Source organism: Trichomonas vaginalis, chromosome V, assembly GCF_026262505.1.
Source record: "Trichomonas vaginalis G3 chromosome V, whole genome shotgun sequence".
Lineage (NCBI taxonomy): Eukaryota > Parabasalia > Trichomonadida > Trichomonadidae > Trichomonas > Trichomonas vaginalis.
In genome coordinates this window covers 9,658,145-9,673,332 of record NC_067207.1, presented here as the reverse complement: position 1 = coordinate 9,673,332, position 15,188 = coordinate 9,658,145, and the positions used below count along the sequence as shown (strand labels likewise).

Here is a 15,188-nt window from a genome sequence, read left to right as displayed (position 1 = left end):
ACAACAACAAAAAAATGAAATCCCGCCAAAAGTGAAAATTGAATAAAAAGTAATAATTAATAAATATATACTATATCATTAGATGAATATTTTGGAATAACATTTTAAAATCGAGGTTTTTCAATGGATAACGGTTCAATCAAAAATTTGACCCCATTTTAGAATCTACATTAAAAATGGAACATTTCTGTCGTTTCAAAATTCCAAAATAACGTTTCTATTCCTCTCAAAAGTAAAAATAAACTTTATTGGGGAAAAAATATTTTTATTTTCCAAAAAAAAATGAAAACCTTAAATGCAAATCTAATTTTGATGCTTTTGTTTGTGATTTTTTGGATTTCGAAAAAAATTTGAAAATTCAGACAAGTTACCATTAACACTAATACGTTTCAGCGAGTCGGTCCCATCAGAGAAATTTCATAAATCGGCGATATAATTTATTATTTCAGCAAAATATTCTCAGATCCAACTAGAATAAGGTCAAATTATACAAATTTAGCAAAGGCTAGTTATCCTACCTATTCAATTAACTTTAATTTTAAATAATTCAAGACAATTCTCAAAATTACCTTAATAATCGCGTTCTCTTCGCAAAATGACGATTCCTCATTCACTACCAGCATAACTGAGGGCTTGTGCTCACAGAATAATACAGATAATTTACTTATTAATGCAAAATTTAGTACCAAAAGGTAATCATAGAAGATACAAAAAAGTTTCTTTATTTTGATTGCTGATTTTATTTCTTCTAAAATTTACCAAATCTAAAAAATCCAAATTGAATGCTATTGAATTTCATGTTTATGTAACATATACTATTTATTATATAAGGAATAAAAATTTTATAGTTTTAATCAAAAATAAAGGTGTACTAAATGCATACAAAACAAGGTATTTTTTACTCATCCAAAATATGTTAACAGTGCTATTTATATAATCAATATCCGAATTTCGAAATCATTTTGATGAAATCTTTATTTTAAAATTGAGTTGACTGTTAAAATCACCCGAGAAGAGGGATTATCTCAATGAAAAGTACATAAAATAGCAAACGCACAAGATGGCACTATGCAGCTTTATATTGTTATACAGGATGAACATATAAAATGTTTGGAAAACACTTACTTCGTTCTACAAATGTGTATCTCTTTATATCAAAGATTCTTCTCAAATTATTGAGAGACTTCTCTCAAAAAAAGGAAAATTTGATAACTAAAAAAATTATGGCATAACCTCTCGTTTTGCATAGATATATATTTACATGGTCACAGAGCTTATTTTCATTGTCAAAACTTAAAAATTTTTAGTGGACTATACCCTTAATCAAAACTTATATTGAGAGTAATTAATTCTATTCGGTACGTTTTTAAGCAACATTATTTGATCTTAATTAGATCTTTATTAATGTATTATTTTTCCTTTGAGGCCGGCTAAATTGAATTCACAAAACATTTTATTTTTGTAAAGGTACATTCACTAGGCGATAACAGTAAAATGGGATGAAAATAGGATAAATAGCATCCCTATATAGTGCCTAACAATATTTATACGGGCCAAAAAAATTTGGCTAGAGATTTGGCGAGTTATAAAACTTAGAAAATTGAGAGGGATTTTTATTTTTGAATTTTTTTTGGAAAGTTAAAATTGCGATTAAAAATCGATTTCCAGGAGAACTAAGCATCTCATCATATATTTAAATCGATAAAAATATTAAATAATAGTTGAATAGTATAACAACGTGAAATTATAGCTGAATCTACAGAAAAAATGAACATATTTGACATTTTTGAAAATTCATACGTTAGATGGTGACAGACTCATAAACTATACTTTAGCTAAGATTGATATATGGTTTCAACAACACATGGTTAAAATCGTAAAAATATTTTAGATTTCAAAAAGATATATATGGTAATATAATGGAACAAAGACAACAAATAGCATGTTAAATATGTTATAATTAACTTTTTATTAGATCCAATAGTAGATATCGAATGGTTTCCAGCTTTATGGTTAAATATTTTCTTTTCGAGCTTCTCTTTAACTGTTTATTAAGGTTGTAAATTTTTGATGCTAGAAACTATGAATCTCTTCTGATGCTGCATTTTTCTTGAGAGTTCTTGCAATTTCGAATAGATCTGCGCATTGTATGAAATGGAGGCTTTAAAATATCTTGAAAACAGAATAGGACTGCTTTTCCAAAGGAATGCTTACTTGTAAATCAGAGAGTTTCAAAATTGACAGCAAGATTATCATCATAACTTTCGATTTTGCTGCGAAAAAGGAAGACAAGTAATTAACAAATCATTTACTGTTGTTCATCAAAAAAGAAAACTTTGATAACAACTAATGATGATAAAATCAAGCTATCTTTTAATATTTTAAATTGATAAGACATTCAAAATATTTGAATGGTTTAAAATATTTTCTTTTAATTTCTATAAGATATTATCATGATTATATAATAAAATTTAAATTTTTATTCAAAAAGACAATATTTCAAACTTTTAATTTCAAAAATCTTAATTCTGCAATAAGTGTATTTAATTGGAGCAAATTTAATGATCCTTCGTCATGCTTAGCAATTTGGAACTCATAAATTAATGATTTCTTCAAGTAAAATTCTGCATTATTTCAAAAGTCAATAATTCTCTAGTAACTTTTCTTCAAACCCTAAACATTATATTATATGTATAATGGAGAATAATTACAAAGAAAGATAGCCGAATTTACTGGGTAGTTCTTGTGATGCGAAATAATTGCAAATTAACACCTAGTTTTAACAGCATCAATCTCTTTTTGCTCTCATTTAAATGCATTCGCACACTTTAATTTTGAAATATAAGAGTTTTGGAAATTATCAAATTTATCTGCTCAAATACTATAGATCTTCATAAGTGTTAATAGAATCATTAGCCTTACATATAGTGTTTAATATAATGATGCACATTATACTGGGATTCATTCCTTATTCATCTAGTTATTATAAGATTTACAACCCCATGAAAATTTAAAATTTTGTCAAAAATAGTGAATGTACCTTTATTTTTGTTTATCTATTGATTGTCGTGTTTTTCAATATTTTAGGGTTATTTGCTAACAAGAACCTTCTTTCGATCTTATTTTCCCATTATCGCGATTTCAATCAAAATTGCTAAATCTGAGATTTACTTGATAAAAATTGATACGGTTCGATATAACAAAATTTTTAGAATAATATTTCAACATATTAACAATAAAATTTTCTTTTTTTTTTAATAATAGATAATAACAATTGTAGTACATAGACTTTGGAATCAATTGCTTTCTATTGATACTAATTTCAAAACATAATTTCAAATATTTTATCATTGCAATTTTTCTTTTTGATTAAAATGTCAAAAGATTTAAAAGTGAAAATGAAAGATGATAGTCGAGTTTCAGATATATGTTCTAATTTCATTAATTAAATTTGAAATTAGAATCCTTGTAGTAATTTTAATAATTCTGTTCTATAACGAAAAAAATATCTAAGGTTTAGATACGGAAAGAATAATATTACTATTTATTTTAAGGGTCCACTGTAAGGCCAAATAAGGTCTATCGTCGTCCCAAAAATATTGCTCGAGATGGTGTTTTACTAAGGCCCAAAACTTAAAAAACACAAAAAAATTAACTTTACTCTTTTGAGATCCTTATCAGATATGCATCAATTTGATGCAGTATCGCAGTTCAAATCTGATTTTTTAATGTAGATGTACTCTAACATCCTTTAAAAAATGCAAAATGATATTAATTAAGCTTTTCATTTCTGTATCATACACGAAACAAAATCGTTCATTTATACTAAAATTTATCAAAGTTTGATTAATGAAAAAATACTAAATTTTTACATTGAGTCGGCTATTAATATGGTTAATATTAAATCTTGTAAAAATTGGCATTATCCAGAATAATACCCACTAAAATACACAATTTTTTTTAAAAAATTTTTATCAATTGTTATGGTATATCTTTATGATAATGAATAAAATGCTTATTTTTCATAAGTAAATACATAATTTATGCTTAAACACAAAAAATAACACGAAAATTTTTGGCCAACATATCTAAACTAAGGATAATGGTTTGAATATATAAAATAATACTTTGTCCAGGGAATTAAATTTGTGCTATCCAATTGTCAATTCTTTGAATTTTTTTTAAATGCAAGATATCCGGCATTAGCCTCAATAAATATATATATTATGCATCATAATATTAGTTTGTAATGGCATTAAAGCGAAATTCCTAATTTCTTCTCAATTAAATTCCTTGAAAAACATTGGAATTAATGATTGGAAATAGGTCAAAAAAATTCCTAATATAAAACTTATACTTAAGATAAAATTAAAATTCGAAAATATCTATTTTTCAAAACACGCATCCAAAAGCGAAAAAATTCGAAAAAATCATGTTCTTATAAAACTCACTGATTTTGCAATTTTTATGAGATTTGAAGTGATAGAATATATTACCATCTTATTGAAACATATACTTCATTGTTGTATTCACATAATATTAATCAGAACACTAGGAAAAGTGGATTTTCGAAAAATGACGATAACGATTATTTGCAAATCGCCTCTCAATTTTGAGAGACTTTCAATTTTTACAGTGGACCCTTAACGAACAATAAAAATTAGGCAGCTGAATAACTCTCTAATGTAAATATTGATTCCCTATGATTACTAGCTTCTTTGAGAGGCCAGTTAACATTCTTATAGGTTGTGGCATGGTCAATTGAGGATAAGATTGAAAAAAGTGATGTTTGCTTTTGGGTATTTGTAGTATTATATGGCTGTAACCTGAGTAAAGATTTTTCACTTTCAACAATTATAAGGTCATCATCACTCTCCATTATTTTGTTGAATGATTTTCATACTCAAAAATTGAATTCTTTAACCGATGGTTAAGGACAAATTCCCAAATTACAACAAAATATTCAGAATACTTATTCTCAGTCATTATTTTTATCTGTCATATATACCGAGCTGTAGGATTTTCAGAGGTACTCAGAATTTCGAAAAAATAGAATCAATTTTCTTTGAATCATTTTTTCAGTTTTTGACAATGAAACTTTTGAGATACTTATCAGAAGTATTACCAACGAGCAGTCACATCAATGAATTTAAAATTTTATTTTCCAAATAATCTTTCCATTGAAAAGTTCAAATTAATTTTTGCCTATCTTATAAAAGCATTATAATGAATATTCATTTTGATATTTGAGAGAAATAATTACAATTGTTATCCGTTGAATTCTCCAATAATTTTTTAAATTCAAACGAACTCACTTATTTAAACAGCGATAGCAACATGTTCAATAAAAATGCAATAAACACATTCCACATCAATGGAATATCAAGTTTAAATAATTTGGGGATCAATATTTTTATTTTTTCCAGTGAGATTTTGTTTTTTCGGCAGTTGTCGGGCTTTATTGAAACGAGAATTGCTTTATTTAGCCTTTTAGTATGTGTACTATGTTCGTATTCTCATAAATTTGACTTTTTATTTCATATGACAGATCGAAAACCCGGCAAAGATACAATCAGGCTTTAATCTTTTAGATTTTTATTAAGTATTATTAGAATATTATATTAACACTAACAATAGGAGTTTGTTAACCAAGATTTCGAAAGATCAATCCAAGAAATTCATTATTTGATATTTTAATCATATTGTCATACCATAACATACCATGTTTCATAATAATTAATTCCTCAATATCAGTTCGTAAATAAAATGATCGTCTTAATAGTTCAAATGATTCACAATTTATTTGATTGATTTACAATCTCTCAAAATATTCAATCATTTCACACATATTTTTGCCAAATGAATAAATCAGCCGAGCGTATATAACTCATGTATGCAATACATGTTTCACTGGAAAAAGATCTTAAAATCATTTTTTGCTTGATATTGTTGTTTATTTTATGTTTTGACTGAGCTTTTTTGGGTGAATTATCATTGGGATGTTGTGGATCAATCTATTTTAAATACATTTCATTTCAGAAATTGAAAAGATATGCAACTCTAGATTCTTGAAAAACACATTCATGGGAAATCACGATGTTTGGGAAGTTTTTGGATTCTTAATCAAGAGATTAATGGTATTTCTTCATCCAAATAATGGTGCTAAAAAAGTTTAGCAAGAAGAAGATCATTAGAATGGTACAGTATCCATTCATGTAGTATTGAAAAACTAATAATGGATGCAATGGATCCGATTTGTTTTATTTTTCGTGTGAAAGTATGAACAAGTTACCCATATATCATTTTTGAAGGTTTTAGACAAATGATTAAGTCAGGAGTTTAATTCATCATGTCTTAAAAGAATGAAAGACATCAATAGAAAAGATGATCATCTGAAATAGAAGTTCATCTCAAATAAATCTTAGGATCTAGTTTTACCTTGAAGCAGGCTTCATCAGGATGAATAAATAAACACTCACCTTGATACAAGGAGAATAAGTTTAATTTGTTTCATATTTTGGGATCTTTTGAGATTACAGCTCCGATATCGCAATATAAAATAATTAATTAAAGAAAATATCATTTAGTAAACATAAAAGTCCTTTTAATATACAATATTCATTGCAAATAAACGCATATGTGATCATCCTATAAAACAATCATCGGAAATTCCAATCTATCATGCATTTTTGTCTTATAAAACATTATATTTCATTAATATTTCATGTGTACAAGTCATTTATTGTAAATATTGTCTCATAACAATGAATATCCATTGAATTCTGAGAAGATTTCAAAAATATATCAAATATATGGAAATATCTTTCTTTATTAAATCAAAGATAAAATTTAATCAGTTTGCAATCAGATCGTAAAAAAATTTCATGGATTTTCAAAATTCAGTTCTCAAGAGACTGAGTTTTATCCAATTATGTCTAAAATGTAATAGACTTACCAAACACACATCTTTTTCAACAACAATAAGAATGAAATGGAGTTGTTATTTGAGATATCAGGAGATAACTCCTCAATCGTTGTACTATAGTATTTCATACAATTGTATTTGAATAGGAAATAAAAATTGTTAATACAACATTCAAATATAGAATGAATTAAAGAGATTCTTTAAGATTCTAAAGGAGAACAATGAAAAGTAGATTTCAAAACAATGAAATTTATATCACAGAACAGAAAATTCATATTAGGAAAAAGATTTCTCAGAATGAGGTAAGATATTTGCAAGTTTTGCAAAATTATTCAGGCCAAAGGCTAGTTTTATAATAATCGACTTAAAATCATATGAGATTCATTATAGAGCATCGTTGATCAATACAGAAACAAACTTACGTTCTTCTCTGAAATAAACAATTTCGTCTCCATCCTTTGATATCTTAGAATCCTGTCTCTGCTATACAACATAGATTAATTTTGGTAGAAACTTCGTGTCTTCTTCATAATATCTGTATTAATTGTGTTTGACTGAAAAATCAATATAAAGGAAAATATTGCATTTCTTTTCAGACATATTGGAGCTAAGACTGGCATATTATAGCTTTAGTACCTCCATATATGAGCAATATCAGGTTTTGATGTTGCAATATTAAATTAAACTAGATTACATATAGATCAAATATACTCTTATATTCTGTCCTTCTTGGATACATTTCCATTATATGCAATCTGCAAAAGAATAATTTTCTTCTATTTGATGAAGAAATCCGAAGTCGAGCTTCAAAAGCGGGGAATTATAAAATGTCGTGACTCATCATGCTAAATCATAGAATCTTGTCTGTGGTTGTGATGAAATAGCAATATTTTGAGTGATTTCATTGAACAATTTAATTTTTATAGAAGATCAAGTGATTCAACATTCATTTCAGATATAGAATGTAGATGATGAATAAAAAATCTAATCCAAAACAGCTTTAGCCTCAAAATTAATTTAGAATTTAGAAAAAGTTGGAATAATGATGATACGAATCAATATTACGCAACTCGTGCTTGAGATTAAAATAAATCAAATGTTATTATTTCTTAAAAGCGATCATTTGGATCCCGGTTCACCTTATTTTATTTTTTTTTTCTCCCCAAAATAAAAACTTCAATAAATTTTTTTTCGAGAATTTTATGGAATCCAATCAACCAAAACCAGGAACATATCAATATTACATCAATATGGTCCGAAGGAGTATGGGTGATATGGATTCCAACATATACATGACTTCTGTTCGATCTTTCAAAAAATTTTATGAAAAACAGTTCACTCAAAGCGAAAATTCGGGGAACGGTCGATACAAAATTGATGAGGCACTATCAGAAATATCAATTAAACAATTAAACAATCCTCCATTAACTTTAATTCTCGAAAATATTATCTGTCAAGTCAAAGACCACGAAAAACAATACAAAGCTTATAAAATATGTCAAGACTTACAAAATATACCACCCGACAAGAACGCCTTAACATGGGATCTTTTCCAAAAAATTTTAAATTGGGCATCTATACCTTTGAAAGATTCTTTCGCTAAGATAATTGAAGATTTCGTATCTAAATGCATTTCATGGCTAAATAGCGCTGATGGTAATCAGAAATATTCAGGATTTCGAATTTTTAATACAATATCAAAGTATTTTCCAGAATTCCTTGAGAAAGACAACACTTATTATCGCAGATTAATCGCTAGTTATTTTAAGACAACCGAATCCGAATATTATCCCCTTGCTTTACAAAGTTTGAAACGTTTAATGGATTATGATTTCGACATACATAAGGAAATCATCCAATTCCTATGCAAACCATTCAAATCTGGCAAGACAGAACAATTTCCAGGCGTTTGCATGGCTCTTTGGATGATTCTTCAGAGATATCGAGAAGATATTTCATATTTCTCAATAAATACGCTTCCTTCAGATACTCTTTTTGGCAAGGATATTACAGCGAAGATATCTACGCTATATACTCTCCCTATTTTGGTAATTGTTTCGCCAGATTTGTTTAACAACGAAATTAACAGTAATATCATCAAAACATTCGCACATTTATTCAAGAAAAAGGATCTTATAACAAATGACACAATATACAACTTCTCTTGCTTCATTTTCCATGCAAAAATTTTGAAAAATGACGAAATTTTAATGAATATCAAAAAATGCAGAAAAGAAATCCTGGAGTACCCTGATAGCCCAGAGACATCATCTGCGCTTCTTGCTTGCGATATTTTCTTACAAGATTTGATCGAATCTGATATCCCAAAAATTTACAGCCAAGTTCACTCATTAATCTTGTCGTACTCCCTCAAAAACTTCTTAAACGCATGCCCGTCATACAGCGAAAGCGTAATTCGAAATGTTATCACTTATTCAAACAAAATTCTTTTAAAATTTTCAACTCCTGCAAAAAAAACCGTCGGAATTTTCAATTTTCTGATCGACCTCAACATTCCTTCGAAAAAAATTTTACCGGATTTAATATTACAGTATTCCGACCATTTAAGTGCTCATTCGAGGCTGGTTCGTAGGGCTTGCTACATGTACATACTCAAATACAACAAAGAAAACCCTTCTACTGAAATTTTGGAAAGAATTTTTTCGAGTATTGTGTTGGAACAAGACAGGGAGATCAGATTAGATGCATTATCGAGTGTAACTTTTAAAAGCTTCGACGATACAATCATTCCGGCCCTCCAACAACTGTTAATTGACAACGATGAAGAAATTCGACAAAAATCTTTCGAAATTATCATAAAATTAGCAAGTTATCAGACGATACCGCCAATAATATCATCAGTACTAACAGATCGAATCAATTCTTTACAAAATTCTTCAGAAAATTTCCGAGAAAATATATTATTTTTTAATATGATCGCGAATGCAGCTTTTTGTGATCCACCACATTCATTCTCTGACAACTGCAGTCAAATTTTCATTCCTTTTTCTCAAAAATTAATTCAAATTTTATTTTCTATAAAGAATCGACTTGATTCCACTTCCATTCACTTGCTTTCACATGTAATAACAATTTCATCCGACGAAATCAATATAGAAACGCTTGTAAAAATAATTGAAGATTCATTATTGACAAATTCATCGACATCTCGACTTAATTCCACTCTAGAACTCATGTATGCGGCAATTAAGTATACTTCCCTTAAGACAAACCTACAAGAAACATATCCAACCTTAATTGAAAAATTTAATGCGGTGAAACACATGACAAAGCCAAATTACGACACCCAAATTCTTTTAAAAGTATCAAACCTCATAGACAAACCAAAGATGGCCGGCCAAAATGCTGAGAACGAAAAATCAGATATTATATCGAGCGAAGATTCGAAATTACCGAAAGAAGAGATAGAAAAGCTTGTTACATTAGTTCCCAGGAGCCAAAACACCATTTTCATGATCTTTAAAATGGATTTTCGCATAAATAAGAGAAGATTAATGCACGGAATCTGTATTTTGACCGAACACCTTATATTAGTTGTCCGCAAAGCCTATGTTACAGGCAGCTACACGGTTTTCGAGCAGTTCTTTATCATGCAGATCAAAAAAATCAAAATTTCTCATGACCAAAAAGTGACACTTGTTTTTCCGGAATCCAGATTATCAATTATGACTAATTATTCTAACAGATTTGTAGAGATACTATCAAGGAATTATCTCCTTTGTACATGCAACATACCTTCTGTTCTTAAATGCAAAGTTTCGATGCCGGAAGGATTTGATTTGCCACATTTTCGTCCTGTTCTCTCTGTATCACAGAAATTCCAGTTCTCGTATACAAGTTATTGCACTGTCCTCAAAACCCACTACAATCACGATCTCGTGAAGTTTTTTCACAAAATAATTTGTGAAGGAAACGTTTTTGTAAATTTTTCTGAATTACCATTCCAAGACATCGATGTTTTCTTCGGGAATCCCGTCAATCTCGAGCCCGTTCTCAAGGCCATGACGTACGCACCACTTATTTACGGCCACATAATACAAGACGTTTCAAGACCAGACTTTTTGAAGTTGATAAGTCCAGTCATTGCTAAAAACAAATCCATGAAATTATTGCAATGTTCAAACTGTTCAATACGCGAAGGAATACACGAACTCACTGAAGCGATGTTAAGTAATGATAGTTTGAACATTGTTTTCTACGATTTGTCAAATAATCCATTGCAAGAATTATATAAATTGGCCTATGCCTTCTCAAAAATCAAAAATCCACTGTTGTATTTGAATTTGAGTGACACGGGCATGGACCAAACAGAGACAGTTAATTTCATGAAAGCATTGTCAGTCAACAAATACTTGCATGAGATCAGATATTTTCTGATCAAACACTGCAAAGTAAATGAAGATGGACTGAAATATTTCATGAATTACCTCCAGAAAATGAGGAATCTTCAAATGAACGTGTTAAGATGTTTGGATATCGGATCAATAATAAGTGGATCTGGTTTGTTGTTTAATGCTTTAGTTGATTTCCCACAACCAATTGAGTTCTTGAGTTTGGAAGGTTCAAAAATAACTAAAAAAGATTTGCCTTCTTTACTGAATTACTTGAAAACAACGGAACTCCTCCAGGAAATCAATTTAAGCGATACAAACTTAAGTATAGAATGGTGCGGACAAATAATCGCTGCTATTGAAGATAACGAAAAATTGTCAGGTTTCAATTTACTTTTGAATAATAACGGAATCGGAAAGAATTTTGGAAAATTTGTGAAGTTGTTTAAATCGAACAGACTCATCAAATGGAATGGTTTGTCATTGGAACACAATGATATATCAACAACAGATTTCGTCGATTCTCTTGATTGGTTTGAAAATTTGACAAATTTGAGAGAATTCAACATCGGCGGAAATTTCCACAAAACTTCTTCAAAACTACAAGAAGCTTTGGAAATGCTGTTCAACAAACAAACATTGTTCCATATAGGTATATCCGGAACATCTAAAAAACACATCGGATTAAATGGAGCGCAAATAATTGCGAATTTAATGGAAAATAATTATAACATTGTTGAACTGGACATTTCAAATAACCATATACATGGAGAAGGATTGGCAAAGATGGCTAAGATGCTTCAGAAAAATGAGATAATATTGGATCTCCAATTGGATGGACAATCACCAAAAACAATCGATTCTTATACAAAAATTTACGAAATTTTGTCAAAACATCCTTCGATAAATACTTGTCCATGGCCTAGAAATGATGTTGATTCATTGTTTAGTAATCTTAAGACGCAGCAGAGAATGACAATGATAAGAGATTTGGCAGCACAATACTCTTTGGCCATGAAAAGAATGAAACAAAACCAAGCAGAAAGAGGTTTACATTCTCATCTTTCAAAATTACAGATAACAGAAGTTGATGAAATGATCGATAACTTGACGATTTCGATGCACCAGTCGATGCTCAATTTAAGAACAAGATGCCACTCAACTATATCAGAGTTCTTCCACTATCCTTACCCATTCGAAGACATGAAACATGAGAAATTCAATAGAGAAGTGAACTCAGAAATATACGACCAATTATTTAGTAAACCATTCAAAACAATTGAAGAGCCGATTGAAGGCGAAAAAGGACAACTTTCCACGCTCCAATTCAACTCTTTATGCCTCAGAAGACCGGGTGTTGAAGAGATGAGGAAGCAGCAGCAACAGATGATGCAACAGAATATGATGAACTTACAAAAGGCAAATGAAATTAAAAGAGAAATAGCTACTGCTCCATCGGCTCCAATTAATCACAATAAATTCAATGTGCCTTCTCAATTTGAATTTCAACCGATCACTGACCACTGGAAGATTGATGATAAATTTAAGAACAAGAGCAAAGATACTTCATGTGCGGAACTTGACGAAACAAGAGAGAAAATTAAAACAAAAGATATGGAAAAGACAGATGACATGACTTTCACAAATATTAACAAAAAGCATAAGGAACAGGAATATACAGAGTATGATGCTTATGATGACGAAGAAGATTATTATGAATATACGGAATAATATTATGTTATTTATTTTTTTATTTATGTTTTTTAAATATATTTACTATTTTGTGTTTGATTTAATTAATTTTGCATTATTTTTCTTTCATTCTTTCTTTTCATGTTTTAGAGGCATACGGACTATCACTGAATGTACAATCAAAATGACAATATTTTTTCCCCACTTCAACTCATACACTTTCAATTTAAATTGAGACTACTTCACTGAAAAAAAAAATGAATTGATAGCGAAATTTGTGATAATGAATTAGATTGTGTAGGATTCTTTGCGTTTATGGCACAATACACACTATTTTCATTATGAGTGCACCATACTGTGCTGATTCTATTTTCCAGAGCCGATATAATGACTTGCACCAATAAAAAAAAGTGGATTTTTTTTTCATGGTGCAAATATCGAAATTGTGCAATGAATTAAAGCGTGCACATGTTATTACGGAATGTGGTACATTGCGTATCAATATTAATGATCGAGTCATCAACACAAAGAAGTCTTCAGCGATTTGTTTTTCAGAATTAATCAAAGAAAAATATTATATTGATAAATCAATCACATCATTGAACACACATCTAGATATTACATGTCAAGATTCAATTGATATACTTTCAAACTTTATTGAAACAAGAAAACTTGAATTTGAAGCAGATGAAGCACATTATCATGACATATTCGAAATCGGCAAATATTTTGGAAATCAACTACTCATACAAATATATGCTAAACATGTTAAATCAGACAAATCTCTCACAAATGAAAACGTTTTTAGGAAGTACGAAATTTCTGCATACGAAAACGATTCTACGACAATGAATGAATGCATTGAGCACATCTCATCACATTTCTACAGTCTGAAAGATGATGATATCATTACAAATTTTGTGAAAAATGGATTTGAATTTTGTGAAAAAATTTTGAAGTCAAAAGAACTGAAAATAGAAAATGAAGACAAACTATGTTTGTTACTTTTAGATACTTGCAGAAGAGACAGTACATTATTTGATTTATTTGGTTATGTTAAGGGTGCACACGAGAGGATCATGTAAACTTCAGAATTTAGAACCTTATTTTTAGGCATTATCTTGGCTACCTATTTAGGCTCGAAAAGCAAAAAATATCAAAAAATACAACTTGACTCCATTATGACCCTTTCATGGAGGTAGTTTTTATCCGCTAGTATTTTCCCTTTGAATCTCTTTACAATTCGAAATCAAATTCAAAACTCAGTAGAAGAAAGGAAGAATCGACTTACTACGGTTGTAATACGAATAAATACATATATTTAATTATTTTTATTTACATAATAATTGTTTGAAGCTCATATTCCATCAAATTTTTAAATAAAAACATTAAAATGTTGAAAATGTTCATATATTTTAATAGGGTTTTGGCACTTTATTGAGGAATTACTACATACATAGTCGAACTGAACTTGATATTTTGAAATTTAAATTATTTATCAAAATTAAAATTTAACTTGAAATTTATAATTATTTAGTCATATTTTGCATAATTCTAAGTAGATTTTGTAAAAAATCAAGAAAGAAAAATTTTAACGTGCTTTATTTTTTCTTTTTTATAATAATACATATTATTATATAATTAACATATTCATAATGTTTCACCCTTTCAAAAATATAATCCTCCTCCTCTCAAATAAACGTACATACGGGTGGCCTCTTTTTTTCAAAAAATCAAAATTTGAAATTTTGGGCTCAAATATTAGAGATTTTTTCAACCTTCAACGATATATGTTGTCTATATCAGACCTCCTTTCTTTTTGATACTTAACATTGTTCCTAAATCTTAGCCGTTAAGGCTGTTCTGAAAATATTTTTTTTTTCGAAAAAATTCGAAAAAAATTCTTAAAATTCAAAAATCCCTTAATTCCTGAGGATTTTGGGAAAAAGTTTTTACATGAACATGTGTATATTATATGAAGTATATTGATAAGGTAAAAATCAAATTTTATTGCATATTCATCGAGAAAATAAACTAACGAATCCCTCAAAATTGAGAGGGTAATCCTCCTCCTCTCAAATAAACGTACATACGGGTGCACCCTTAATTTACAATTTTGTTCTTCAGAAGTTTATGACGAGATTTATAATTTTTCAGTTGAAAACTCTTATGAATCAAGTCTTTTAACTATTTATAATGAAACATTGAAACATTATCAG

General features: G+C 28.9%; 1 protein-coding gene across 1 annotated transcript, besides 5 other annotated features; it reads left to right on the top strand.

Annotated features, from left to right (window-relative positions):
- Nucleotides 1-1,319: part of a mobile genetic element that runs on past the window's edge.
- Nucleotides 1,298-1,319: a terminal%2Cinverted (terminal inverted repeat of Kolobok-1_TV transposon ID:TVAGG3_0307760).
- A 144-nt stretch (nucleotides 1,320-1,463) lies between these two features.
- Nucleotides 1,464-3,047: a mobile genetic element.
- Nucleotides 3,048-3,554: 507 nt separating this feature from the next.
- Nucleotides 3,555-4,643: a mobile genetic element.
- Nucleotides 4,644-7,890: 3,247 nt separating this feature from the next.
- On the top strand, nucleotides 7,891-13,008 carry TVAGG3_0307730 (the record flags this gene model as incomplete). The annotated part of the gene is made up of 1 exon (XM_001313333.1): nucleotides 8,128-13,008. One exon carries the CDS (start codon nucleotides 8,128-8,130, stop codon nucleotides 13,006-13,008), a length of 4,881 nt encoding a protein of 1,626 aa, XP_001313334.1.
- A 1,021-nt stretch (nucleotides 13,009-14,029) lies between these two features.
- Nucleotides 14,030-15,072: a mobile genetic element.
- The last annotated feature ends 116 nt before the right edge of the window (nucleotides 15,073-15,188 follow it).